Source organism: Echeneis naucrates, chromosome 1, assembly GCF_900963305.1.
Source record: "Echeneis naucrates chromosome 1, fEcheNa1.1, whole genome shotgun sequence".
Taxonomy (NCBI): domain Eukaryota; kingdom Metazoa; phylum Chordata; class Actinopteri; order Carangiformes; family Echeneidae; genus Echeneis; species Echeneis naucrates.
Window position 1 is genome coordinate 226349 of NC_042511.1, and position 27742 is coordinate 254090.

Below are 27742 nucleotides of genomic sequence, written 5' to 3' on the forward strand. Positions count from 1 at the left end.
GTGATCTGCGATTAGGTCACCACGTCACGTGGTGTTTCTCGTTTGGTTTGTTTCTTGTTTTTATCGGTTTTATGTGTAACTGCATCAGGTTGTATTATTAATAATAATAATATCATTACTGTTGTTGTTGTTGTTGTTTTACTCTGTGAGGACAGAATGCCTCACACCAGATCAGACTCTTCTGTTTTTCTCCAGAAATTCACTTCCAATAAATCCGCTCCAGGTCGTCCTGATGGTGAACTCCCTGTGTCTCTCTGGCTGATGGACCTGGATCTGGATTTGGTGGAGTAGAATCCAGGTGGAGGTCCCAGGACGGTTAGTGTTTGCACCACTATGCTGGCGGGTGCTTGTAGTGTCCTTGTTGTACTTAAGTAAAGTCTGACCTCTAACCCAGCCCAGATGGGTCAGAGGTCAGAGGTCAGACTGTCAGGCTCCTCCATGATCCCCTGGTTTTTCTCCATCTTCATCCTGGAGGTGAAGCTCTGCTTGGTTTATCAGAACTACGAGTCGTAGATGCGGATGTGATGGCTGTAGAAAAGTTCTCACAGTGTTGCTGTCTGTCTCTGTCTCTCTGGACGGACACAGCTGATGGCGGGGACATTCTTCTCCTGATCTTCGTGGAGGCTGTGGACACCTCTGTCCCACCCTCAGCCTCCATCATACCAGTCAGGTTGGCTGCAGTAGAAAAGATCAGCCACAAGATGGAGGCAAGGATTTGGACAACAAGTCGACATTACATTTGTTCAGTAAAAAAGTCAAACAGGAAATAAAACACAATTATTATTATGAACAGAAATAACGTTCATGTTTCTACGATTAACAGATAAACTAAAGTGTCCTCTGAGGACGAAGACAGTAATACATCATTCTGTCATTCTGGTAACTGGATTTTATTTAAAGTTATAGATAAAATATTTTACATTGAGATTTTTTTATTTAAAAATGCACCTTGACCTCTGAACTTTGACCTTTGTGTTTGAAGGACATTTATGAAACTGTTCGGATTTATTGTGTGAAGTCATGTTTATGGAAATGTTTGTGTGTTTCTCAAGTGAACACCATCTGTCAGTCACGGTGTTGTTCCCACCAGGACCAGGACCTGGACCAGGACTCCAGGTCCTCCTCCAGCTCCAGCCCCGCCCCCCGGACTGGACCATCAGCTGCCGGGTGGAGGAGCAGTCACCTGCCGCCTGACGGGAGATGATGGCGGACAGAGCAGCGCTCCGGGGGGTCCCTCCTCCACCGACCCTGGTGGACCCGGTGGTCTCCTGGTCCGGTCCTTACGGAGAACTGGACATCCGCGTCCCGGTGCCCATGAACCTGTTCGCTACCTGGGAGATCGATCGGTCGTGTCCGAGCTGCGTGCCCAGGTAAGAGGATCAGAGCTCGGTCTGTGGGCTCCCTGGACCACCTGGTGTTTAACGGAATATGACACAGGACATCATTTTATGTTGTTTCTGTTACCCATGACGACATGATTGTTGTTGTAACCATGGCAACAGAGATGACGGTGAGGAAAAACCTAATTTTACACAGATAGCCATCTTTTCCTGAAACTGACCAGGACATGAGCATTACTGTAGTAACCATGGTGACCCAGGAGGGTGCTGCTCCAGGCTGGACCTGGCTTTGAGCTGATCCCGCTCACCCGGGGCCAGAGGCTTTGCACTGACTTAAGTCATGACATCACTGCAGATGTCATATGAGGGAGGAGCTGAGGATTAACTTCTCTCCACCTGTCAGAAACAGGATCTTAAAGAGAGTTCAACCAGCTCCACCAATCAGAGCTAATCCTCTTAAAGGGTCAGAGTGACTCAGGAAGCTGCTCCAGTCATGACAAGGTGACTTCAGGTGGTGGTGATGTCATCAGTGGGCGGAGCTGTGATCTTTCATCAGAAAGATTAAAAAGTTTGTAAATAAATATTAATTTCATATATTTTTAAACACCGATCTCTCAGTTTCTGTCTCTCTCTCTCCCCTGTCTGTCTCCCTAACACCTCAGGTGAGACAGGTGTTAGCATTAGCTGGTGCTGGCTGCCGTTGACAGGTAGTAGGACATAGACCTGGTCTAATGAGGTCTCAGGAGGATCAGTTCTCCTCTGGTTTCAACACTGATCAGTGATTGGCTCAGTGGACAGTCTGTCCTCTGTTGTCCAGACGTCATTGGTCCGTGGATGAACTGAACTGATGAGGTTCTGGTTGTTTAGGTCAAAGGTCAAGCACTGATACAACTACACTAAGGCCATGGTTCTAATGTGTTTCTGTGTGACTCCACTGAAGATGACCTCTGACCCCTCTGTGATGCCACTTCCAGGTTGTTTGGTCTGACTCTGAAGAAGCTGACAGTCTTCAGGGAGCTGGACCAAGAGCTGAACTCCGTTATCATCGCTGTGAAGATCCAGGTGAGGACGTCCACCCTCACAATGTCCTCATTCTGTCCTCACTCTGTCCTCTCCTCTGTCGTCTTCTTACCTTCAGGGTTCCAAACGAACTTTGAGATCCAGCGAGTATCCTCTTCCTCCTGAAGGCATCATGGAAACAGACCTGGAGCTCACTTTCTCACTGCAGGTCCATTTGTCTGTCCTCTGCTACACATTTGTAGTCTCATCAGATACCTTCAGTTTGTCTGGTTCTACTGCTCCTCAGAGGATGACTCACACTTCCAGGTGGTATTAAATCTTTCAGTATCCTCATTTCCTGAAGAGAGATGCAAATCATCTGCATGTGATGCTGCAGAGGAGGAAGAGGTACAAGAGCCGGACCATCCTGGGCTACAAGACACTGGCCGTAGGCATCATCAACATGACCGAGGTAGGGCCACCGGAAGTAAGGTGAAAAGAAGTGGAGCCACAGGAAGCCTGATAGCAGGAAGTAGGACAGCAGGATGTGGGATGATGGCTCCGTCACTTTGGTCCAACTTCTACTTTGTTTTTACTGTTAATTAGCAAAATGTTAGCACGTTGTTGTGGTGATGAAGTTAAATAGTAAAGAACCACAAACTGTCATCACTGTGTGTGTCTGTGTGTACATGTGGGTGTGTGTCTGTGTGTATGTCTTGTCCCAGGTGTTGCAGCATCCGACTGATGGTGCCCACGTACTCAGTCTCCATAGCAATCTGAAGGATGCTTCAGTAAGAGCAGCAGAGCTGAGCATCCTCTCTCTCTCCAGCCAGCCAATCGAACACGAGGACACAAGTGGTCACCATGGAAACAAGACCAAGGGTTCAGGTAGGAGAGCAGTGAGTCTGACCTTCTGTCTGACAGCATCAGGTCCAATTGGTCAGATCTACACATTCTCCTCAACACAGTTCAGCTGAACAAATGTCTTTGTTTCCTCATCCTCATCCTCCCTGAGCAAATCTAAATAAATCACAGATGCTTCAAAAACTGAAATTTAAACTGAGCTCAGTTTGAAACTGACCCGGACCTGTGTCTTCACAGATTGCTCTCCTGACATGGAGAACTACTGGGAGGACGATGACGACAGCTTCTCTTCAGAACAGGAAGGAAGTGATGACGCAGTCCTGCCTCAGGTGACTGATAGATGCTTCACTCATGTCCTACAACCACATCTGAGCTACTGAGGCAGCAATGTGAACTTTGACCTCAGAGCAGCTCTTTTTTTTTTTTAAAACATCATTCAGTACGGCAGCACAGGCTCATTTAGCATCACCGTATGCTAATGATTAGCTAATGCTAATTTCATTCAGTGAATAAATGTAACATTAGCCTGTAACATTAACGTGTTAGCATGTTTATATGTGATCATAGCATTTTTGGTGCAGGCTAACATTCTGCAAACGACAACATGTGACAACAAGTTCAACTCCGTCTCTTCCTGTCTTCGTCTCTCAGGACATCTACAATGATGACAGAGACATTCGGGGAAAGATCAAGAAATCTCACAGGAAGATGATCCAAACAACATCGCTAACTCAAGTGAGGACCAACTCGTCTGTTCTTGTGTTTGAGTCATTTGTGTATTTGTGTAAATTTATCATAAATGATGTAAACTGCCTCAAATTATGAGTTTGGTGATGGGTTGTTTTTCAGCAGCCGAACTTCAAACAGAAGTTTGTGGCTCTGCTGAAAAGATTCAAAGTGACTGATGAGGTTTGTCGACACATCTGAACACAACATGTGTGAACACAGAAATTGTCATAATGTTGAATATCTGAAGTCACTTCCTGTCATGGAAACCAGCTGACCACATCTGTCCTGCAGGTCCTGGACTCAGACCCAGTGGGTCCCAGTCAGGAGGACCTAGATCTCTTGTACGACAGTCTGGAAGTTTACAACGCAAGTGACAGTAGCCCAGAGCTGGACGACAGCGACAGCATCCTGAGCACACCCAAACCCAAACTAAGGTCAGCAGGTCTACTGAGAAAACCCTCAACGTCCAAAGCACTGAGGAACTGAGAGACTGAGGGACTGAGGGACAGAAGGACTGAAGGAACGAGGGACAGAAGGACTGAAGGACCGAGGGACAGAAAGACTGAAGGACTGAAGGACCGAGGGACCGAGGGACCGAGGGACCGAGGGACTGAAGGACTAAGGGACTGAAGGACAGAAGGACTGAAGGACCGAGGGACAGAAAGACTGAAGGACTGAAGGACCGAGGGACAGAAGGACTGAAGGACTGAGGGACCGAGGGACAGAAGGACTGAAGGACCGAGGGACAGAAGGACTGAAGGACCGAGGGACAGAAAGACTGAAGGACTGAAGGACCGAGGGACAGAAGGACTGAAGGACTGAGGGACCGAGGGACAGAAGGACTGAATAACCGAGGGACAGAAAGACTGAAGGACTGAACGACTGAAGGACCGAGGGAACGAAGGACTGAGGGACTGAACGACTGAAGGACCGAGGGACAGAAAGACTGAAGGACTGAGGGACAGAAGGACTGAAGGACTGAAGGACCGAGGGACTGAAGGACTGAGGGACTGAAGGACTGAAGGACTGAAGGACCGAGGGACCGTGGGACTGAAGGACTGAGGGACCGAGGGACAGAAGGACTGAAGGACCGAGGAACAGAAAGACTGAAGGACTGAGGGACAGAAGGACTGAAGGACCGAGGGACAGAAAGACTGAAGGACTGAAGGACCGAGGGACAGAAAGACTGAAAGACTGAAGGACTGAAGGACCGAGGGACTGAGGGACTGAAGGACTGAAGAACTGAGGGACAGAAGGACTGAAGGACCGAGGGACAGAAAGACTGAAAGACTGAAGGACTGAAGGACCGAGGGACTGAGGGACTGAAGGACTGAAGAACTGAGGGACAGAAGGACTGAAGGACCGAGGGACAGAAAGACTGAAGGACTGAGGGACAGAAGGACTGAAGGAACGAGGGACAGAAAGACTGAAGGACTGAGGGACAGAAGGACTGAAGGACCGAGGGACTGAGGGACTGAGGGACTGAAGAACTGATGGACAGAAGGACTGAAGGACCGAGGGACTGAAGGACCGAGGGACAGAAAGACTGAAGGACTGAAGGAACGAGGGACTGAAGGACTGAGGGACAGAAAGACTGAAGGACTGAAGGACCGAGGGACCGAGGGACTGAGGGACTGAAGGACTGAAGAACTGATGGACAGAAGGAACGAGGGACAGAAGGACTGAAGGACTGAGGGACAGAAGGACTGAAGGACCGAGGGACAGAAAGAGTGAAGGACTGAAGGACCGAGGGACTGAGGGACTGAGGGACTGAAGAACTGATGGACAGAAGGACTGAAGGACCGAGGGACAGAAGGACTGAAGGACTGAGGGACAGAAGGACTGAATAACCGAGGGACAGAAAGACTGAAGGACTGAAGGACCGAGGGACTGAGGGACTGAAGAACTGATGGACAGAAGGACTGAAGGACCGAGGGACAGAAGGACTGAAGGACTGAGGGACAGAAGGACTGAAGGACCGAGGGACAGAAAGACTGAAGGACTGAAGGACCGAGGGACCGAGGGACTGAGGGACTGAAGGACTGAATAACCAAGGGACAGAAAGACTGAAGGACTGAGGGACAGAAGGACTGAAGGACCGAGGGACAGAAAGACTGAAGGACTGAAGGACCGAGGGACCGAGGGACTGAGGGACTGAAGGACTGAGGGGCAGAAAGACTGAAGGACCGAGGGACAGAAGGACTGAAGGACAGAAGGACTGAAGGACTGAGGGACTGAGGGACTGAGGGACTGAAGAACTGATGGACAGAAGGACTGAAGGACCGAGGGACAGAAGGACTGAAGGACTGAGGGACAGAAGGACTGAAGGACCGAGGGACAGAAAGACTGAAGGACTGAGGGAACGAAGGACTGAGGGACTGAAGGACTGAAGGACTGAAGGACTGAGGAACCAAGGGGCTGAGGGACTGAGGGACTGAAGGACTGAGGGACTGAAGGACTGAGGGACTGAAGGACTGAGGGACAGAAAGACTGAAGGACTGAGGGACAGAAGGACTGAAGGACCGAGGGACAGAAAGACTGAAGGACTGAAGGACTGAGGAACCAAGGGGCTGAGGGACTGAGGGACTGAAGGACTGAGGGACTGAAGGACTGAGGGACTGAAGGACTGAGGGACAGAAAGACTGAAGGACTGAGGGACAGAAGGACTGAAGGACCGAGGGACAGAAAGACTGAAGGACTGAGGGAACGAGGGACAGAAAGACTGAAGGACCGAGGGACAGAAAGACTGAAGGACTGAAGGACTGAGGGACCAAGGGGCTGAGGGACTGAGGGACTGAAGGACTGAGGGACTGAAGGACTGAAGGACTGAGGGACAGAAGGACTGAAGGACCGGGGGACAGAAAGACTGAAAGACTGAAGGACTGAAGGACCGAGGGACTGAGGGACTGAAGGACTGAAGAACTGAGGGACAGAAGGACTGAAGGACCGAGGGACAGAAAGACTGAAAGACTGAAGGACTGAAGGACCGAGGGACTGAAGGACTGAAGGACCGAGGGACTGAGGGACTGAAGGACCGGGGGACAGAAAGACTGAAAGACTGAAGGACTGAGGGACTGAAGGACTGAGGGGCAGAAAGACTGAAGGACCGAGGGACAGAAGGACTGAAGGACAGAAGGACTGAAGGACTGAGGGACTGAGGGACTGAGGGACTGAAGAACTGATGGACAGAAGGACTGAAGGACCGAGGGACAGAAGGACTGAAGGACTGAGGGACAGAAGGACTGAAGGACCGAGGGACAGAAAGACTGAAGGACTGAGGGAACGAAGGACTGAGGGACTGAAGGACTGAGGGGCTGAAGGACTGAAGGACTGAGGGAACGAAGGACTGAGGGACTGAAGGACTGAGGGGCTGAAGGACCGAGGGACAGAAAGACTGAAGGACTGAAGGACTGAGGAACCAAGGGGCTGAGGGACTGAGGGACTGAAGGACTGAGGGACAGAAAGACTGAAGGACTGAGGGACAGAAGGACTGAAGGACCGAGGGACAGAAAGACTGAAGGACTGAGGGAACGAGGGACAGAAAGACTGAAGGACCGAGGGACAGAAAGACTGAAGGACTGAAGGACTGAGGGACCAAGGGGCTGAGGGACTGAGGGACTGAAGGACTGAGGGACTGAAGGACTGAAGGACTGAGGGACAGAAGGACTGAAGGACCGAGGGACAGAAGGACTGAAGGACCGGGGGACAGAAAGACTGAAAGACTGAAGGACTGAAGGACCGAGGGACTGAGGGACTGAAGGACTGAAGAACTGAGGGACAGAAGGACTGAAGGACCGTGGGACAGAAAGACTGAAAGACTGAAGGACTGAAGGACCGAGGGACTGAGGGACTGAAGGACCGGGGGACAGAAAGACTGAAAGACTGAAGGACTGAAGGACCGAGGGACTGAAGGACTGAAGGACTGAGGGACAGAAGGACTGAAGGACCGAGGGACAGAAAGACTGAAGGACTGAAGGACCGAGGGACTGAAGGACTGAAGGACTGAGGGACAGAAGGACTGAAGGACCGAGGGACTGAGGGACAGATGATAAGAAGCTGGTTGAGCAGTTTTGGGTCATAGTTGTGTGGTTGTGTTGCTGTGGTGGTTGTGTGATTGTTGGTCTCTTCCTTCAGGCCGTTCTTTGAGGAGTTTTCACAGTCCAGCTCTCAGACGGAGAATCAGAACCAGACCACAACTGTGAGTCCACCAGATCCACGTCATGGGACAGTGTGTGTCACATGACCTCTGTGTTTTTTTCATCCCTTGCTCTCTCTATTTGGCCACCAGGTGGAGCTGCTGAGTCCTGGAATTCAGGAGGAGACGGGCCCTGAGGTGAGACACACCGACACACAGACATGCATAGACAGTCTACTCCATGTTCTTCCTGTCTCCACAGGAAGTTGAAGATGATGTTACCATGGGAACAGATGCAGGCCCAGGTCACAACCTTTGTAAAACAGATTCTCAAACACAGATGTCACTAAGGTACACACACACACACACACACACACACACACACACTTGCATCGAACCATCAGCTTCCTGTCTGTCTTTCTGTCCACAGCAAGACAGCAAGTCAGGTGTCTCCCCATTCATGGAGTGTCTCTATGAAGGACAGACAGAACTCCAGGGGGATGGACAGAGCCAGCAGTGTGGACAGTGAGAGCCCCCACCCACAGGTGAGACAGTGACGAAACCTGTCTGTCTGTCCTTCAGAGGGGGGCTGTAGGCTTCAAAGGCAGATTTATTTCTAAAGTGCCAAATCATCACAAAGTTACATCAGGGCACTTTACATACAAAGCAGGGTGAGACCAAACTCTTGTATGATTTAAAGGGACCAACACATCCCCGGCACATCCATCTGCCTTGACTGATTCGGGTACACAGGTGGAGCAGGAACATGATGCTGGATGGAGTTCAGAGTTCAGGTCGATGTGGGAGCAGCAGGGACAGGTTCAGTCATCCTGATGAGTCTGTCTGATTTTCCAGGTCAGGAAGTCGGTCCTGGATCAGCTGAACCACGTCCTGTTCTCTGAAGATCAGATTCCCGAGTCCATGATCCTGATCAACACCACAGACTGGCAAGGACAGGTCTCCCCCACTTCTCTCTCTCTGTGTCCCCCCAAAGCTCCTCATGAATCATCTCATTGGTTCCTGTCTTCTCTCTTCAGTATCTGTCAGAGGTTCTTTTTGATCAGCCAATCATCTGCACCGTTTCATCCGCAGATGTTCACGCTGTCTTCAGCGCTGTCATCGGCCGCATCCAGAGATTGTAAGAGCCACCTGATCAGTGATCAATACTTAAAAGTGACACCTTCCTCTGCGGTTTAATGTTCGAACTGAATATGTTCTGCAGCTGTAACTGTAACTCCCAGACTCCGCCCACAGTGAAGGTGGCGGTGGGCGGAGACCAGAGTTACCTCAGCACTGTCCTCTGCTGCTTCGTGGAGCAGCTGGCCAGCAAGACACCTGATTGGCTGAACTACATCCGCTTCCTCATCCTTCCCGTTGGTACGCATGTATTCGGCACACAAACACACACTTTCCAAACCAGACAGGAATCTTCCCATGGTGCTCCCTGTTTTTGCCTCAACAGGAGTCCACCCGCTGGCCAAGTATGTGGCCTCTCTGGACGCCAAGTTCAGTAACTTGTTCATGGACGCTAGCTGGAGGGAACTGTTCGGACGTCTGGAGCCGCCTCCTCTTGGTACATAATCGTTGAGACTGGGTGACCTTTGACCTTTAGTCCAGCATCATCACAATAACTCCAGTCAGCACGGCTGTAGTGGCTCCTTCTGTTTCACACATGAACCAGCAGACCCCCGATGATGACTTGTTTTCTGTTGGACAGATCTTGTGGGTGTGGCTGGTCGAGTCTCTCAGTATGTGGGAGGAGCTAATGTCTCTCATCTGTGTCCCATCTCAGAGGCCATGCTCACCTGTAAACACAAGAGGTACGTCATGGCACAAACACAAACAAACCACAGAAGAAGAGGAAGTTGTTCACAGAGTCAGAGCTCCACCTCCTCATCGTCTCCTCACAGCTCATCAGTTTATTCATGAAGTTTTTATCATTGTGTCTCTGCCTTTGACCTTTGACCTGAGCGTCTGTGGTCTAGAGTGTGGGTGGAGTCCGCAGCTGGCTGCTTCCCCTCTGACAGTAACCGTGAACGATGTCTTTAATCATGACGTTTAGTTTTTAACGATGTGGGTTTGATTCCCTTGCAGCCCAGAAGAAGACTCCTGCCAGAGGTTTGTTCCTTTCATCGGGGTAAGAAACAGTCATCTGCTGGTATGACCTTCAGCGACCTTCAGTGAGCCACAGTGACTCTCAGTGACCCTCAGTGACCTTCAGTAACCTTCAGTTACCCTCAGTGAATAACAGTGACCCTCAGTGACCTTCAGTAACCTTCAGTTACCCTCAGTGAACAACAGTGACCCTCAGTGACCTTCAGTAACCTTCAGTTACCCTCAGTGAACAACAGTGACCCTCAGTGACCCTCAGTGACCTTCAGTAACCTTCAGTTACCCTCAGTGAACAACAGTGACCCTCAGTGACCTTCAGTAACCTTCAGTAACCTTCAGTTACCCTCAGTGAACAACAGTGACCCTCAGTGACCTTCAGTAACCTTCAGTTACCCTCAGTGAACAACAGTGACCCTCAGTGACCCTCATTGACCCACAGTAACCTTCAGCGACCCACAGTGACCCTCAGTGGCCCTCAGTGACCTTCAGTGTCCCTCAATGACCCTCAGTGACCCTCAGTGAACCACAGTGACCTTCGGTTATCTTCAGTGACCCTCAGTGACCCTCAGTGGCCCTCAGTGACCTTCAGTGAACCACAGTGACCTTCGGTTATCTTCAGTGACCCTCAGTGACCCTCAGTGGCCCTCAGTGACCTTCAGTGAACCACAGTGACCTTCGGTTATCTTCAGTGACCCTCAGTGACCCTCAGTGGCCCTCAGTGACCTTCAGTGAACCACAGTGACCTTCGGTTATCTTCAGTGACCCTCAGTGACCCTCAGTGACCCTCAGTGAACCACAGTGACCTTCAGTGACCTTCGGTTATCTTCAGTGACCCTCAGTGACCTTCAGTGACACTGAGGGACCTCGTTCCCACGGACAATCATCAGCTTATACACACTGTCTGTTCACAGCTGGTGAAAGTTGGCGTTGTGGAGCAGAACTTCCTGTCCACTTCAGGTACACACACACACACGCTCAGATTTGTGCGCTCAGATCTGTTCATCATGTTGGACGCTCTGCTTCTGCCTCTGTAGTGGACTCTGATGACATCATACTGGGATCTCCTCCCCCCCAATCAGGAGCACCAATCAACATCACCCCCACCCCCCCACCCTCCCCCTCCACCAGGTACTTCCTGTTTACTTGTTGCTTTTTTTTTATGGAGGCTGTAAGTGTGACCAGCATGTAACGTCAGCTCCATGTCTGTGCAGCTGTTCAGGGGAGGTGATGGGTCTGCAAGTAGACTACTGGAGCTGCCAGGGAGGAGGAGGAGAGCAGCGGAAGGACGGCGGGATGAAGAACACGCTCAAGAGCAATTTTCGCTCTCTGCAGGTGTCAAGAATCAGCGGAGGACAAATGATGAGTATGACAGTGGTGATGAAGGAGAAGAACAAGAAAGGTGAGGAGGAGGAGATGATGAAGGGGATGATGATGATGATGATGATGATGATGATGATGAAGATGATGGTGTCTGTGTGTCAGTCATGTTTCTCGGTAAAAAAACAAGAGACAAAGAGGCGGAGTCCAGGAGTCAGGTGATTGAAGGAATCAGCAGGTTGATCTGTACCTCCAAACACCAACACACACTGAGAGGTACACACACACACACACACACACACACAAAATGTGTTTTCATGGATGACGTTAGAGTAGACAGACAGAACAGATCGTCTCCTCTGATTGGATCAGATTCGTCAGTAATTTTCAGTCTGAATGAAAAAAGACTTTACTGACCCTGTCTGTCTGTCTCTGTCCGTCTGTCTGTCCTTCTGTCTGTCTCTGTTCCTTTGTCTGTCTGTCTCTGTCGCTCTCTGTTCTTCTGTCTGTCTCTCTCTCTGTCTGTCTCTGTTCCTCTGTCCTATGTCTGTCTGTCTCTGTCCCTCTGTACGTCCTTCTGTCTCTCTCTGTCCTTCTGTCTGTCTCTGTTCCTTTGTCTGTCTGTCTCTGTCGTGCTCTGTTCTTCTGTCTGTCTCTCTCCCTGTCTGTCTGTCTGTCTGTCTGTCCGTTCGTCTCTCTCTCCTTCTGTCTGTCTCTGTTCCTCTCTCTCTCTGTCTCTGTCTGTCTCTGTTCCTCTGTCTGTCTGTCCGTCCGTCTCTCTCTGTCCTTATGTCTGTCTGTCTCTGTCTCTGTCCCTCTGTCTGTCCTTATGTCTGTCTGTCCTTGTCTCTGTCCCTCTCTCTGTCCTTATGTCTGTCTGCTTCTGTCCCTCTGTCTGTCCTTATGTCTGTCTGTCTCTGTCCCTCTGTCTGTCCTTATGTCTGTCTCTGTCTCTCTGGCTGTCCTTCTGTCTCTCTCTCTGTCCCTCTGTCTGTCCTTCTGTCTGTCCCTCTGTCCTTCTGTCCTTCTGTCTTGTCTGTCCCAGTCTCTATAGATGGAGTTGAATGGAACGATGTCAAGTTTTTCCAGTTGGCTGCTCAGTGGTCGACACACGTCAAACATTTTCCTGTTGGGATCTTTGGATATAACAAACTCTGAAACTCCTCTTCTTCTTCCTCCTCTGGATCAGATCAGAAACCTTCTTGCCTTTCTTCAGTCACATCATGTTGGAACATTTTTTGAATGTTTGTTTTTTTGTTTAGCAGCTCAGCTATCAAGCAGGAATCAGCTGCAGCAAGCTAGTTAGCATGTTAACTTCATGGTTAGCTGTTAGCTAGTTAGCATGTTAACCTCAGGAGACAATAAGAATCTCAGATGCTGGTTTTCTTGTTGGATCAGGGTTCAGGTTGGGTATTGACCTCCGAACCAGGTGTTCGTCTTAAAAAGAACTTAAAACAGTAAACTTTAAGCTTTTAACCCTTTAAACAGTCGGTTTTGTAAAAATTTGAAAAACTTTGGAACAATAAACCAGAGTTCTGTTCCTGTCCTGCAGAGTCTGAGTCTAATAAACCCAGAGCAGGAAGAATCATGTAGACGTGGACAGAGGCGGACCTTTGACTCACTGCACTTTAATATTTAAAGGGAACAAACCAGACAATAAACAACAACTCAGCTGCTGTTTCCGATAACATTACGGACCTCCAGATAGTGTCGTCTTCAAGGTCACACACACACACAATTAATTTTTCTCAAACAATTTAATTCCCAGTCAAACAGGTTTATGGTCTAAGGAACTCTCTTCTTCTATTGTCTAAACTAATTATGTGTCAAACTCGGTGCAGATATTCATGTGGGTGCGTCACGATCCCTGCAGTTCAACTTCACATCAAAATGTCCTGCAGGTTCTGAACTCTTTCGTCAGCACTTCTGTTGATGGTCACTATTGTAGACGTGATCTCAGAGCCCATGTAAGTCAAACTTTAACTGGTTTGTGTTATACATTTGTTAAAGGTACAGGATTTAAAATGCAGCTGAATGATTTTAATGTCCCAGAAGGTCCGTGAAGACACTAAAGGACAGTCCAATGCTACTGACCAGAGGATAAAAATATTCAGACAGCTGCTAGAACCGTCACGTCAACTTTTCAGAAGAAGGACCCATCAGAATATTCAGGGAATGGGAAGAACCCAGCAGAACTTTCCCAACCCTTAGACAATTGACAGGAACCTGTTGGAGCTTTTGGAAGTCCTTTTCAGGATTTTCTATAAATTTTCTATAAACTCATTCATGACATTTTCAACCTGTTTGGTCTTGTAAGAACGCGAGTCCATCCAGACAGAGTCCATCAGAACATGTATAAATCAGGAACCTTTTGTTCATAAAGTTCCTCTAGAACCGAAAGGAATCTTTGAGCTTTACAAATCTACCAAACCTTTAGACAAATTACAGAAATCATAGGAACCTGTCAGAACCTGCAGGAACTGACTGGAGCTTTAGAAGTCCATCTGAATTGTTCTTCAGTTGTGTCAGAACCTCCAGCCTGTCAGAAGCCCTCTACATGGCAATAGGCTTCCAGGGAGGAGAAGACAATATACATCAACCACAGGCTGAAGAACAAACAGGTTGTGAGGATTTTGGGTACCCGTGGTCCACCAAGTTCGCCGCCAATCTCAGGCCTCCGGCGGTAGATGAGGACACCTATACAGATGAAGGCAAAGATGGTGAAGAGTGTCACAGAAAAAGCCAGCGTTCCCGGGTTGACCTTGAACTCTTGGCCCTTGGAGTAGTGGTAGATGGCAGCGATGGACCATGCTATGCCGATACCCAGGAAGACGTTGACAGCGTTGCTTCCTGTCACATTGCCGATGGAGGCGTCAGCGTACTGGTCCTGGATGGCTGCCACCTTAGAGGCAAAGGTGTCTGAGGGAGAGAGAGAGGAAGTGAAATTTCGGATCTATGAAGACCTGATCAGTTCACGCTGTGTTGATTTGGTCTAAATAGAACTGGAGGTGTTTCTTCTCAAAGGAGCTTGGCGTAGATTATGGATCTATTGAACACAATGCTGCACAAAAAAAATCTGCATCAATAAGACAAAAATAAAAGAAATGTCTTTGTGTTGTTCTCAAGCTGATCAGAAGTTTCTATCTTTATCTGATCAGGAGTTCCGCTCATCAATTATGAAAAATCAGCTCCAAATATCTGATTTTCTTTATTCTGTCAACACAATAAACTCAGAAACATACAGGACTGATCCAGAGACTCTCTGATTGGCTGTGACATCACCCACCAGAGCCAATAGGAGTGTCCGACGTAGAGACGTGACTCTAAAGGTCACTATCAAAGATGGAGGATGAGAATGGACGGATGAACACACAGAAAGAGTCAGAGAGTCGGACTGATCTGAACTAACTTCATTACAGACTAAAAACATCAGGGACCAGGCGCTGGTTTGGATCACACCTGGTACTGAAGTGCCCAGAGCCACAAACACCACAGCGGTGACAGAGTCTTTGAGGCCGACGGTGCAGCCAAAATGAGACGCCAGGTCCCCGATCACCGCCGTCAGGATGCCAATGACTGTGATGGAGACGACGAAACAGGCCCAGCCGTTCCAGTAGTCGGTGGGAGGAACGAAGGCAAAGAGCAGCTTCCAGAAGATGGTGAGGAAGTGCATGACGTAGTCAGAACAGGAGGGTAGCCTCTCCTGCCCACATTCATCGTCATCATCGTCACCTGAGGGAGGAAGAGCAGGAGTCACACTTCAAAGTTTCCCTGCCCTCACAACAGACAGACTCGGAGGCTCAGCTCCACTCCAGCTCGTACCAGAGCTGACTGTCATGGCATCCACGAACTGCTCCCTCCAGCTGTTGGTGCCAATCAGCAGAGCCAGGTTGGTCTTCTTGATGAGTTTGTCCACAGTGCTCTGAAAGACAGAATGTCAGCGTCTCTAAACGTCCACACATGACTTCAGTCAGGTCCCTGATCACCTGAGGACCAGAGTCAGAGGGCCCTGAGACGTACAGGACAGGATGTCGTCCTCTGATTAAGACTGAATTCATAAAACACAAGAGAGATAGAGTCTGCGTCTCTGGTCAAATCATCATCAGAAATCGAAAGAGGAGGACTTTTCGCAGCTTTACCACCGTCATTGCTCTGACACTCAGGGAAGACACTAATTGTTGCTAAGCAACAGCAAAATATCTGAGTCAAGATGGTGACTGATTACTCAGTGGAGTCTAAACCTGTGTTGAACTGTTTCTTGGTGCTGATACTTCCTGGTTACTTACTGGTTGCCTGGCAACAGCTCAGGGAAATGATGGCGCACGCAATCTGCATAGCAAGCGTCTGTCATTGATCTTTAGGCTAGCTGTTTCCCTCTGTTTCTTTATGCTAAGCTAACTTCAGGCCTGTAGTTGGTGAAGAATAAGTCTATGGCTCTTTATCCAGCTCTTCTTTCCCTCCCCTGATTGGATGATGGGAACAGCAGACTCCAACCACCTTGAACTCGTATGACTCCTCCACGATGACCTCTAGTTTCACATGTTCACCCAACATCGGACGACCCATCTCTGCGATCCGCCGCTCCTCCTCCTCCTTCTTGGTCAAAACCTCCTGAACAGCCTCCTCTATTGGGGGGGGAGCAGAATGCTGATAATGTAAGGGTGAATGAGTGAAAGAGTGAATGAGTGAACAGACAGAAGACTTTACCTGTGATGCTGATGATGTCACAGGGGGCAGGGTGATCCCGCCCCTGGACCTTCCTGTAGATGTCTCTACCTGAACAGGTGAACGACAGTTTAGAATCCTGATGTGAAGACCAGCCTCCGACAGGCTGCTGGAGGACTAGCTGTGCTCATTTGGTTTGATCCAGCTGCATCTCAGTTAAATGTCAGACATTCAGAGTGGTCTTACCACAACAGGTGAACGTTCAGGTGTGACATCAGGTTCTTACCTGTCCGGGTGAATCCACCTGAAAGGTCAAACAGGAAACACATCAGCATCGCACTCTTTACTTTGGTCAGAGAAAGCGACAGAACAGGAAGAAGCAGCAGCAGCTTACCGACTTCCTGCAGCAGCAGAGCTGAAGAGGAAACAGACGACAGTCAGAAACAGGACAGGAGTTAGGGTCTGTCCTAATCTGTCCTAATCTGTCCTCACCTGTCCTCATCTGTCCTCATCTGTCCTCATCTGTCCTCATCTGTTCCCAACTATCCTCATCTGTCCTCATCTGTCCTCATCTGTCCTCATCTGTTCCCAACTATCCTCATCTGTCCTCATCTGTCCTCATCTGTCCTCATCTGTCCTCATCTGTCCTCATCTGTTCCCAACTATCCTCATCTGTCCTCATCTGTCCTCATCTGTTCCCAACTATCCTCATCTGTCCTCACCTGTCCTCATCTGTCCTCATCTGTCCTCATCTGTTCCCAACTATCCTCATCTGTCCTCACCTGTCCTCACCTGTTCCCAACTATCCTCATCTGTCCTCATCTGTCCTCATCTGTCCTCATCTGTCCTCATCTGTTCCCAACTATCCTCATCTGTCCTCACCTGTCCTCACCTGTTCCCAACTATCCTCATCTGTCCTCATCTGTCCTCATCTGTTCCCAACTATCCTCATCTGTCCTCATCTGTCCTCATCTGTTCCCAACTATCCTCATCTGTCCTCATCTGTCCTCATCTGTTCCCAACTATCCTCATCTGTCCTCATCTGTCCTCATCTGTTCCCAACTATCCTCATCTGTCCTCACCTGTCCTCATCTGTTCCCAACTATCCTCACCTGTCCTCACCTGTTCCCAACTATCCTCATCTGTCCCCACCTGTCCTAATTTGTCCTCATCTGTCCTCATCTGTCCTCATCTGTCCTCATCTGTTCCCAACTATCCTCATCTGTCCTCACCTGTCCTCACCTGTTCCCAACTATCCTCATCTGTCCTCATCTGTCCTCATCTGTTCCCAACTATCCTCATCTGTCCTCACCTGTCCTCACCTGTTCCCAACTATCCTCATCTGTCCTCATCTGTCCTCATCTGTTCCAAACTATCCTCATCTGTCCCCACCTGTCCTCACCTGTTCCCAACTATCCTCATCTGTCCTCATCTGTCCCCACCTATCCTCATCTGTCCCCACCTGTCCTAATTTGTCCTAATCTGTCCTCATCTGTCCTCATCTGTCCTCATCTGTTCCCAACTATCCTCATCTGTCCTCACCTGTCCTCACCTGTTCCCAACTATCCTCATCTGTCCCCACCTGTCCTAATTTGTCCTAATCTGTCCTCATCTGTCCTCATCTGTCCTCATCTGTTCCCAACTATCCTCATCTGTCCTCATCTGTCCCCACCTGTCCCCACCTATCCTCATCTGTCCTAATCTGTCCTCATCTGTCCTCATCTGTTCCCAACTATCCTCATCTGTCCTCACCTGTCCTCACCTGTTCCCAACTATCCTCATCTGTCCTGATCTGTCCCCACCTGTCCCCAACTGTCCTCATCTGTCCCCACCTGTCCTCATCTGTCCTCACCTGTCCCCACCTATCCTCATCTGTCCTCATCTGTCCCCACCTATCCTCATCTGTCCTCATCTGTCCCCACCTGTTCCCAACTCTCCTCATCTGTCCCCACCTATCCTCATCTGTCCTAATCTGTCCTCATCTGTCCCCACCTATCCTCATCTGTCCTCATCTGTCCTCATCTGTTCCCAACTATCCTCATCTGTCCTCATCTGTCCTCACCTGTTCCCAACTATCCTCATCTGTCCTCATCTGTCCCCACCTATCCTCATCTGTCCTCATCTGTCCTCATCTGTCCTCATCTGTTCCCAACTATCCTCATCTGTCCTCACCTGTCCTCACCTGTTCCCAACTATCCTCATCTGTCCTCATCTGTCCCCACCTGTCCCCACCTATCCTCATCTGTCCTCATCTGTCCTCATCTGTTCCCAACTATCCTCATCTGTCCCCACCTATCCTCATCTGTCCTCATCTGTCCTCATCTGTTCCCAACTATCCTCATCTGTCCTCACCTGTCCTCATCTGTCCTCATCTGTTCCCAACTATCCTCATCTGTCCTCACCTGTCCTCACCTGTTCCCAACTATCCTCATCTGTCCTCACCTGTCCTCACCTGTTCCCAACTATCCTCATCTGTCCTCATCTGTCCCCACCTGTCCCCACCTATCCTCATCTGTCCTCATCTGTCCTCATCTGTCCTCATCTGTTCCCAACTATCCTCATCTGTCCTCACCTGTCCTCACCTGTCCCCAACTATCCTCATCTGTCCTAATATGTCCTCACCTGTTCCCAACTATCCTCATCTGTCCTCATCTGTCCCCAACTATCCTCACCTATCCTCATCTGTCCTCACCTGTCCCCACCTATCCTCATCTGTCCTCATCTGTCCCCACCTATCCTCATCTGTCCTCATCTGTCCCCACCTGTTCCCAACTATCCTCATCTGTCCCCACCTATCCTCATCTGTCCTCATCTGTCCTAATCTGTCCTCATCTGTCCCCACCTGTCCTCATCTGTCCTCATCTGTCCCCACCTGTCCTAATTTGTCCTCATCTGTCCTAATCTGTCCTCATCTGTCCCCACCTGTCCCCACCTATCCTCATCTGTCCTCACCTGTGCCCACCTATCCTCATCTGTCCCCACCTGTCCTAATCTGTCCTCACCTGTCCCCACCTATCCTCATCTGTCCTCACCTGTCCCCACCTATCCTCATCTGTCCCCACCTGTCCCCAACTATCCTCAACTATCCTCATCTGTCCCCACCTGTCCCCAACTATCCTCATCTGTCCCCACCTGTCCTAATCTGTCCTCACCTGTCCCCACCTGTCCTAATCTGTCCTCTTCTGTCCCCACCTGTCCTAATCTGTCCTCATCTGTCCCCACCTATCCTCATCTGTCCTCACCTGTCCCCATCTATCCTCATCTGTCCCCACCTATCCTCATCTGTCCCCACCTGTCCTAATTTGTCCTAATCTGTCCTCATCTGTCCTCATCTGTCCTCATCTGTTCCCAACTATCCTCATCTGTCCTCACCTGTCCTCACCTGTTCCCAACTATCCTCATCTGTCCCCACTTTTCCTAATTTGTCCTAATCTGTCCTCATCTGTCCTCATCTGTCCTCATCTGTTCCCAACTATCCTCATCTGTCCTCACCTGTTCCCAACTATCCTCATCTGTCCCCAACTATCCTCATCTGTCCCCGCCTGTCCTAATCTGTCCTCTTCTGTCCCCACCTGTCCTAATTTGTCCTCATTTGTCCTAATCTGTCCTCATCTGTCCCCACCTGTCTCCACCTATCCTCATCTGTCCTCACCTGTGCCCACCTATCCTCATCTGTCCCCACCTGTCCTAATCTGTCCTCACCTGTCCCCACCTATCCTCATCTGTCCTCACCTGTCCCCACCTATCCTCATCTGTCCCCACCTGTCCCCAACTATCCTCATCTGTCCCCACCTGTCCTAATCTGTCCTCTTCTGTCCCCACCTGTCCTAATCTGTCCTCATCTGTCCCCACCTATCCTCATCTGTCCTCACCTGTCCCCATCTATCCTCATCTGTCCTCACCTGTCCCCAACTATCCTCATCTGTCCTCACCTGTCCCCACCTGTCCCCAACTATCCTCATCTGTCCTCACCTGTTCCCAACTATCCTCATCTGTCCTCATCTGTCCCCAACTGTCCTCATCTGTCCTCACCTGTCCCCAACTATCCTCATCTGTCCTAATCTGTTCTCATCTGTCCCCACCTATCCTCATCTGTCCTCTCCTGTCCCCACCTATTTTCATCTGTCCCCATCTGTCCTAATCTGTCCTCATCTGTCCCCACCTGTCCCCACCTGTCCCCACCTATCCTCATCTGTCCTCACCTGTCCCCAACTATCCTCATCTGTCACCCACCAGAGCCGATAGGAGTGTCCGACGTAGAGACGTGACTCTAAAGGTCACTATCAAAGATGGAGGATGAGAATGGACGGATGAACACACAGAAAGAGTCAGAGAGTCGGACTGATCTGAACTAACTTCATTACAGACTAAAAACATCAGGGACCAGGCGCTGGTTTGGATCACACCTGGTACTGAAGTGCCCAGAGCCACAAACACCACACCCAACTGTCCTCATCTGTCCTAATCTGTCCCCACCTATTTTCATCTGTCCCCATCTGTCCTAATCTGTCCTCACCTGTCCCCACCTATCCTCATCTGTCCTCACCTGTCCCCACCTATCCTCATCTGTCCCCACCTGTCCCCAACTATCCTCAACTATCCTCATCTGTCCCCACCTGTCCCCAACTATCCTCATCTGTCCCCACCTGTCCTAATCTGTCCTCACCTGTCCCCACCTGTCCTAATCTGTCCTCTTCTGTCCCCACCTGTCCTAATCTGTCCTCATCTGTCCCCACCTATCCTCATCTGTCCTCACCTGTCCCCATCTATCCTCATCTGTCCCCACCTATCCTCATCTGTCCCCACCTGTCCTAATTTGTCCTAATCTGTCCTCATCTGTCCTCATCTGTCCTCATCTGTTCCCAACTATCCTCATCTGTCCTCACCTGTCCTCACCTGTTCCCAACTATCCTCATCTGTCCCCACTTTTCCTAATTTGTCCTAATCTGTCCTCATCTGTCCTCATCTGTCCTCATCTGTTCCCAACTATCCTCATCTGTCCTCACCTGTTCCCAACTATCCTCATCTGTCCCCAACTATCCTCATCTGTCCCCGCCTGTCCTAATCTGTCCTCTTCTGTCCCCACCTGTCCTAATTTGTCCTCATTTGTCCTAATCTGTCCTCATCTGTCCTCATCTGTCCCCACCTGTCCTAATCTGTCCTCACCTGTCCCCACCTATCCTCATCTGTCCTCACCTGTCCCCACCTATCCTCATCTGTCCCCACCTGTCCCCAACTATCCTCATCTGTCCCCACCTGTCCTAATCTGTCCTCTTCTGTCCCCACCTGTCCTAATCTGTCCTCATCTGTCCCCACCTATCCTCATCTGTCCTCACCTGTCCCCATCTATCCTCATCTGTCCTCACCTGTCCCCAACTATCCTCATCTGTCCTCACCTGTCCCCACCTGTCCCCAACTATCCTCATCTGTCCTCACCTGTTCCCAACTATCCTCATCTGTCCTCATCTGTCCCCAACTGTCCTCATCTGTCCTCACCTGTCCCCAACTATCCTCATCTGTCCTAATCTGTTCTCATCTGTCCCCACCTATCCTCATCTGTCCTCTCCTGTCCCCACCTATTTTCATCTGTCCCCATCTGTCCCCACCTGTCCCCACCTGTCCCCACCTGTCCCCACCTATCCTCATCTGTCCTCACCTGTCCCCAACTATCCTCATCTGTCACCCACCAGAGCCGATAGGAGTGTCCGACGTAGAGACGTGACTCTAAAGGTCACTATCAAAGATGGAGGATGAGAATGGACGGATGAACACACAGAAAGAGTCAGAGAGTCGGACTGATCTGAACTAACTTCATTACAGACTAAAAACATCAGGGACCAGGCGCTGGTTTGGATCACACCTGGTACTGAAGTGCCCAGAGCCACAAACACCACACCCAACTATCCTCATCTGTCCTAATCTGTCCTCACCATTCCCCAACTGTCCTCATCTGTTCTCATCTGTCCCCACCTATTTTCATCTGTCCCCATCTGTCCTAATCTGTCCTCATCTGTCCCCACCTATCCTCATCTGTCCTCACCTGTCCCCAACTATCCTCATCTGTCCTCACCTGTCCCCAACTATCCTCATCTGTCCTCACCTGTCGTCACCTGTCCCCACCTGTCCCCAACTATCCTCATCTGTCCTCACCTGTCCTCACCTGTCCCCACCTATCCTCATCTGTCCTCACCTGTCCCCACCTGTCCCCACCTATCCTCATCTGTCCTCATCTGTCCTCACCTTTCCCCAACTGTCCCCACCAGTCTTGTCCTAGTCAATATGAGGCCAGGTTACGGCGCTGTGACGCAGGAAGCGACAGAGCAACAGTAGCAGGTAGTAAGCTGAACAAGAGAAGGTAGAAGTAGGAAAGGTCAAAGGTCACTAGAGTGGCCAAGGTGATTCTTCACACCTGTCCATCTCCTCCTCTTCCAATATGGCTCCTGCAGCTCTATGTAGAAGCTGGCCTTTTTATCATACTCCTCGTGGTCAATTATTCTAACTGCTATCGTTTTCCTGCAGACGGACAACATTGGGAGGGGTCAGAGGTCAGAGATCAGGAGTCATGCACTAGTTCACTGTTAGACATTCAGGCTCATGTTGAACCTGACAGGACCCTGTTGTGGTCTCCATGGCACACAGAAGGTTGGAGGTGGGTGACCTCCCGTCACTGGCCCACAGAGGTCAAACTCACAAAGGATCAGAAGTGACATCATAATGAAGGTCACTGTTTGTCCTTCAGAGTCAGGTGGAGTTTCACTGCAAGGCCTTGAGGTGAGTTTGGATTAATGGAGGTCAAAGGGCGTTAGTATCAGGGTGGGCTACCACACAGGAAGGTGACGCCCCCACCTTTCCGCTGACTCATCTCCAACAGCTGTGGCTCCCCGAGCTCCAGGAAGAAGTTCTTGTTTTTCTCATATTTTTCGTCGTCGATTATATTGATCTGAACTGATTTACTGAAAAAGAGAGAGAAAAGTTTGTGAAGGAGGAAAGAAAACTGGGTCAAAGGTCAGAAGGTTGGCGATCGAACAGCTAAAGCATCCAGCCACTTTGGTGCAGTTCTGGTGAAGCGAAGGGATAGTTTAGATTTAAAGAACACTGGACACCATTTTCTGTGCCAACGAGTAGAGACGTTTGATTCAATGCTCATCTCAAACTCTCCTGCTTTGTGGAGCTGGACGGCTGTGAGTCTGCTTATCATCTGCAGTTTTACAAGAGTGCGCTCAGTCAGTGTGGAGGGAAACGGTGCAGATAAAGCGGCGAGGTCGGACATGTGGCCGACAGCCAGCGGCGACCTCCCCTGAAGTCTGACAGGAACAGACTGTTGCAGAATTCAGCTGCGCAACAGACTCCTAATAAGGATGAGAGCAGTGTGCTGTTTATCTGACACACACAGGTCTGAATGTGAGCAGCAGCAACAACACTTGATCTTACATTTCCCATAATGCAACAGTGCTGAAGTTTTCTTTGGCTGGTCAACGGTCACATCTTTTTATAATCATCAGCAAAAAAATTGAAATAAGCACTGTATGCTAAATGCTAATATGCAGGCAGCTGTAATGTAAATGTTCTCTTAACATGCTAGCATTCAGGGTTCATCCTCAGAGGAACAGGAGCCATGTGGAGCCATCTGGAGCGGACTGGTGGTGACACACATTTCTGTGTTAACACCTCAGCTCATCTCACCTGAATCTATTAGCTCCCACCAATCAGCTGTTAGCGCCCGACAGCAGCAAAGTGAAGAGCAAAGGATTCTGGGAATGCTTCCAGATGTGAAGATGCTGTCAGCCTCCAGATGTTGGAGTAACGTCTCTGACAGATGATTCAGGTCCAGCTCCACTGGTGGTAGTGGTTTTCTGCTCTTGAACCAGATTTGATCCTTGACTCTTTTGTCTCAGCTCCACCCATGCCACGCCTCTTTTAGGGTTAGCCAGGAGTTATGGGGCGGAGCTAGGCCCTATAAAGATTGCAGCGGTCCAGCAGCTCAGTCTGAATATCAACATCACTATGAACTGAAGTTTCCCCTCAAAGAGCCTCATTCAGTTTTTCCATTTTCACCTGTTTGTGTTTTTAGTTTTTAAAAACTGATTCTGTCTGATTCGGTAAAAACTCTGTTCTCTGTAATGAGGGATGAAGATGATGAATATTCTGGGGGAAATGAGAACACACCACCAGGACCAGCTGGGGGAAGAGACACTTCCTGATGGAAGAAGCAGGTTAAGGACAGATGTGTTCGATTCACTGACAGTTAGGGTTCAGAGGTCAACTGAAGCCCCTCCCTCCCATCCCATCAGGTACCAAAACAACATGAAACTCCGTCTGTGTTTGGTTCGTCCATTTTGGGCTGCTGTACAAACATGGCAGCTCTAAGGATAAGAGGGCTTTGCTAAGCTAACAAAATTGCAATGATTCATGGGAACTATAAACTGTAATTGTGTTCAATCATGTTGACTGATGTTCAGCAGGTCAGCTCTATATAAGGCTCCTGCAGAAAGTGGGGCAGCATCCTCATTAATAAACAGAGACAGGAGGTTGGGCACCTTTTTCCATTTCAAGAACCCCCCCCGGCAGCCAGCGGCCTTGTTTATGTTCTGGGAATAAATGTGTTGCGTTACATTCCTGCTGCTGCCGACATGGAAAGAAACTGTAGAGATACGTGAGGCATGTAAACCTGAGGCTGGTAGTCATATAACTAAGAATGGGCGGAGCTGAAAGAGCGTCTGGAATAGAAACTGTTTTCTTTTAATAATTGTCACACAATGTGAGAAACAGCCAAACAACAACCCTGACCACAACCCAGTGGAAACATACAGCAAAGGGGGACAGAGAGATTCAGGTTCTTGTGATTCAGAAGATTTCTACTTACAAGATCTCGTCGTTTTCAAACTCCAGGACTCCGTGTGTGTCCTCAAAGTCCTCGCCGCCTCCTTTAGCCGTCCCCTCAATGGTTTTGTAAGGGACCACAACGACACCGCGAGCTCCTGAGGTCCGGATGACCTTCACTTCCATCACCCCGACATTCTCGCTCACGGTTGCCTCCGGCTCCTCGAACATAAAGATCCCGGCATGGTCGTCGTCGAAGATGGTGATGGTGGCTGTGCACGGCAGGCCTAACCCCGCCAGAGCATCCACGTGGTTCGTCTCACATTCCTCTGAGGTGGCACCTCGCGATAAGACCGTCACGTTGCTGAGGTGGACCAGGAAATGCTCATCTTCCTCAAAAATGTCATCATCGATAATGTGGATGCGGATTTCCTTTTCGGTCTCGCCTGGTTCAAAGACAATCTTTCCTTGGGTGAACTGGTAGTCCGAGCCAGCGTTCGCGGTGCCATCTTCAGTTCGGTAATCCACTGAGACCGTGTTGGAAAGATTTCCACCACGACGAACCACATTGAGTGCCACGCTGCCACAGTTCTCTAGACACTGGTAGGTCCCGGGGTCAAAGAAGACTTTGGAAGAAAACTCGTTGACCGAAAGCTCAGAGCAGATATCGTGCTGAGTGGCCCTCTTGGCCTGGTCGGCAGCGTGCTTCTTCAGCACGTTGCCTGCACCAGTCATGATCCTTGTTGCCTGACAGCGGTAGAAAGCCCGACTCTTCTGTTGCTGCATTAAGACCTGATAGTTGGCGAGCTCCATCAACTGCTCCATCTCTTTCTCTGGATGTTTCTGTTTCAGCTCCTTCAGGATCCGGGCCATCTCTCTCCGGGCCTCCTCCTCATCCAGCTCCTTCATATCAAAACCCTTCTCTCCATCTACAAACTCCTCTCTGGGGGAGCTGAGCATTTTCCCATCCATCTCAACGTCCACCTTCGAGGGAAGGTCTGGTTCCCCCTCGGCTTCAATGATCATTCCTTTCTGCTTCCCTGCTCTGTATCGTTTGTACATGTATTTGTAGAACAGCAGTCTGCGGTCGGCCACATAAGCAAAGCCGACACAAATGGGGAAGAAGAAAAGCGTGAGGAGCCCCTCCCATATTTCAACCACCCCCGGAGAGAAAAAGGCCAGGATCAGGTAAAGCCAGGTGTACGCAAAGACGCTCCAGGCCGCAGTGACGAAGAACACCCGGAGGTGCTTCACCTTCCTCGTCTCTCCCTCTGGAATGACAGATACACAAAAGCCAATGATGACGAACATATTGAACGCGGCGCTTCCTACGATGGTGTTGGGACCCAGTTCCCCGGCATCAAAGTTGTGACCACAGACCTCCACAACAGACAGGAGGATTTCTGGGGCGGAGGAGCCCAGAGCCATCAGGGTCAGGTTGGACACTGTCTCATTCCAGATGCGCACTGTCGTGGTAATCTTCTCGCCATTCGGTTTCTTGATCGTAATCTGTCTCTCCTGAGAAGTAATGACCTCAATGGATGCCATGAATCGGTCGGCAATGATGGAGACACCAAGGAACATGTACATCATCCCTACAAAGTATATCGTGGCTCTGGCGAGGCGATCGGCGAAGGCTGGGTTGTCCGGCTTCCACACCGGTAGGATGACACCTTCGATGCAGTGAGTACTGCCGCCACATTTGGTGTGGTTGCTGATGGTGCTGTTGGACATCGCAGCAGAACTTCCTGCTGCTGAACATGAGATGAAGGTCATTAAGAAAAGCAGCTGATTGGTGGAGAACAGGGACGAGGTCCTGGCTCGGCTCATGATGATGCTTTAGGTCCCTTAAACCTGCAAGACAAAAAAAGGACATGACAATCCAAAATAAATGTCCTGAGCATCTGAGGATTTCCATAAATTTGGACAACCATGAACTTCAATGTTCACAAACAAAGAGTCAAAAACCTAAAGAGACAAATCAGTCCTGTCCACGGTGTCCTATACGAAGTCTGTCTCAGCAGGATGACGTCCTGGTTCGTTGACCTTCAGTCCGTCCTCTTCTGTCTTCGCCTTATTTTGACTGTATTTTGTGTTATGAGATTGTTTTGTTGCTTTAATGTTCCTCCTGGATGCTTTTCATGACTTTAATTCATCAAAATATTAAGAAATATTATATATATTTCTCTCAAGCTTTCTAATGAATAATATTAATAACAGTACCCAGCTGTGACCCCCCATGACACTGACAGATGAGCAGCTGAAAATGAATGAATGAAATAAAACAACATTCTTGTGACGTCATCATTCCAACTCTGAAAAAACGCACCACGACTTCATCACTACAATTACATAACAGGATTGTCCTGTTCTCATTCAGAGACACAACACACATCACACCTGTCAGAGTAAAAACAAAATGGTGGAAGTTCTTAATATCTGTAGTTCACATAAATTAGACACATTTTGAAAAGCTTGAATTTATTGAATTATTAATGTTGATGCAGGTGAGAAAATATAAAAGTAAAGAAATGTGTCAGTAAGAAGAACTGAACTGTTTCCAGCTGAATATAAATATTTCTTTATCAGTTGACATGAAAATGAGACACAACAACGTCCAGCTGCATCAAATTGACCACACAATATCGTTTCCATGCAGAGATCACAGTAAACTGGCAGTTTTTCTGCTTCAGGGAGGATCATTCATTCACATTTAGTCTCTTTTTTAATCTCATTTTAACTTCCTGTCAACCGGCAGAAA

The 27742-nt window shown here is 49.4% G+C and overlaps 2 protein-coding genes across 23 annotated transcripts; one reads left to right on the forward strand and one right to left on the reverse strand.

Annotated features, from left to right (window-relative positions):
* Positions 1 to 10: 10 nt before the first annotated feature.
* On the forward strand, positions 11 to 13101 carry LOC115055889 (phosphofurin acidic cluster sorting protein 1-like). 2 transcript variants are annotated; one of them, XM_029521993.1, is made up of 24 exons: positions 13 to 1370; positions 2315 to 2402; positions 2479 to 2568; positions 2686 to 2811; positions 3065 to 3227; positions 3441 to 3532; positions 3855 to 3938; positions 4053 to 4112; positions 4224 to 4366; positions 8067 to 8130; positions 8221 to 8265; positions 8330 to 8418; positions 8498 to 8612; positions 8923 to 9024; positions 9105 to 9205; positions 9290 to 9444; positions 9530 to 9640; positions 9785 to 9887; positions 10162 to 10204; positions 11091 to 11136; positions 11214 to 11307; positions 11391 to 11578; positions 11662 to 11772; positions 12542 to 13101. In XM_029521993.1, exons 1-24 carry the CDS (start codon positions 1201 to 1203, stop codon positions 12652 to 12654), a joined length of 2496 nt encoding a protein of 831 aa, XP_029377853.1. In that variant the 5' UTR covers positions 13 to 1200; the 3' UTR covers positions 12655 to 13101. The 2 variants fall into 2 exon arrangements, 1 of the variants encoding a protein (XP_029377853.1); XR_003841739.1 differs by lacking the exons at positions 11391 to 11578; positions 11662 to 11772; positions 12542 to 13101 and having other exon boundaries at positions 11 to 1370; positions 10689 to 11136.
* A 937-nt stretch (positions 13102 to 14038) lies between these two features.
* On the reverse strand, positions 14039 to 26811 carry LOC115054203 (sodium/calcium exchanger 1-like). Of its 21 annotated transcripts, none has more exons than XM_029519329.1 (9): positions 25025 to 26811; positions 23008 to 23114; positions 16556 to 16576; positions 16438 to 16465; positions 16204 to 16277; positions 15994 to 16121; positions 15319 to 15418; positions 14956 to 15228; positions 14039 to 14415 (listed from the first exon to the last, which is right to left on the reverse strand). In XM_029519329.1, exons 1-9 carry the CDS (start codon positions 26809 to 26811, stop codon positions 14039 to 14041), a joined length of 2895 nt encoding a protein of 964 aa, XP_029375189.1. The 21 variants fall into 21 exon arrangements, with proteins under 21 accessions (XP_029375189.1, XP_029375273.1, XP_029375598.1 ...); XM_029519413.1 differs by having other exon boundaries at positions 16204 to 16272; positions 16448 to 16465; positions 25025 to 26733; XM_029519738.1 differs by having other exon boundaries at positions 15994 to 16119; positions 16199 to 16272; positions 16448 to 16465; positions 25025 to 26589.
* Positions 26812 to 27742: the final 931 nt, after the last annotated feature.

Coding starts and splice junctions, on each gene's coding strand:
- LOC115054203 (XM_029519329.1), bottom strand. CDS start 26,811: ATGAGCCGAGCCAGGACCTCGTCCCTGTTCTCCACCAATCAGCTGCTT. Junction 16,577..23,007: donor GGAGATGAGTCAGCGGAAAG/GTGGGGGCGTCA, acceptor TTTCCTCTTCAG/CTCTGCTGCTGCAGGAAGTC. Junction 16,278..16,437: donor ACCCGGACAGGTAAGAACCT/GATGTCACACCT, acceptor GTCGTTCACCTG/TTCAGGTAGAGACATCTACA.
- LOC115055889 (XM_029521993.1), top strand. CDS start 1,201: ATGATGGCGGACAGAGCAGCGCTCCGGGGGGTCCCTCCTCCACCGACC. Junction 1,371..2,314: donor TGTCCGAGCTGCGTGCCCAG/GTAAGAGGATCA, acceptor TGCCACTTCCAG/GTTGTTTGGTCTGACTCTGA. Junction 2,569..2,685: donor AGCTCACTTTCTCACTGCAG/GTCCATTTGTCT, acceptor TAAATCTTTCAG/TATCCTCATTTCCTGAAGAG.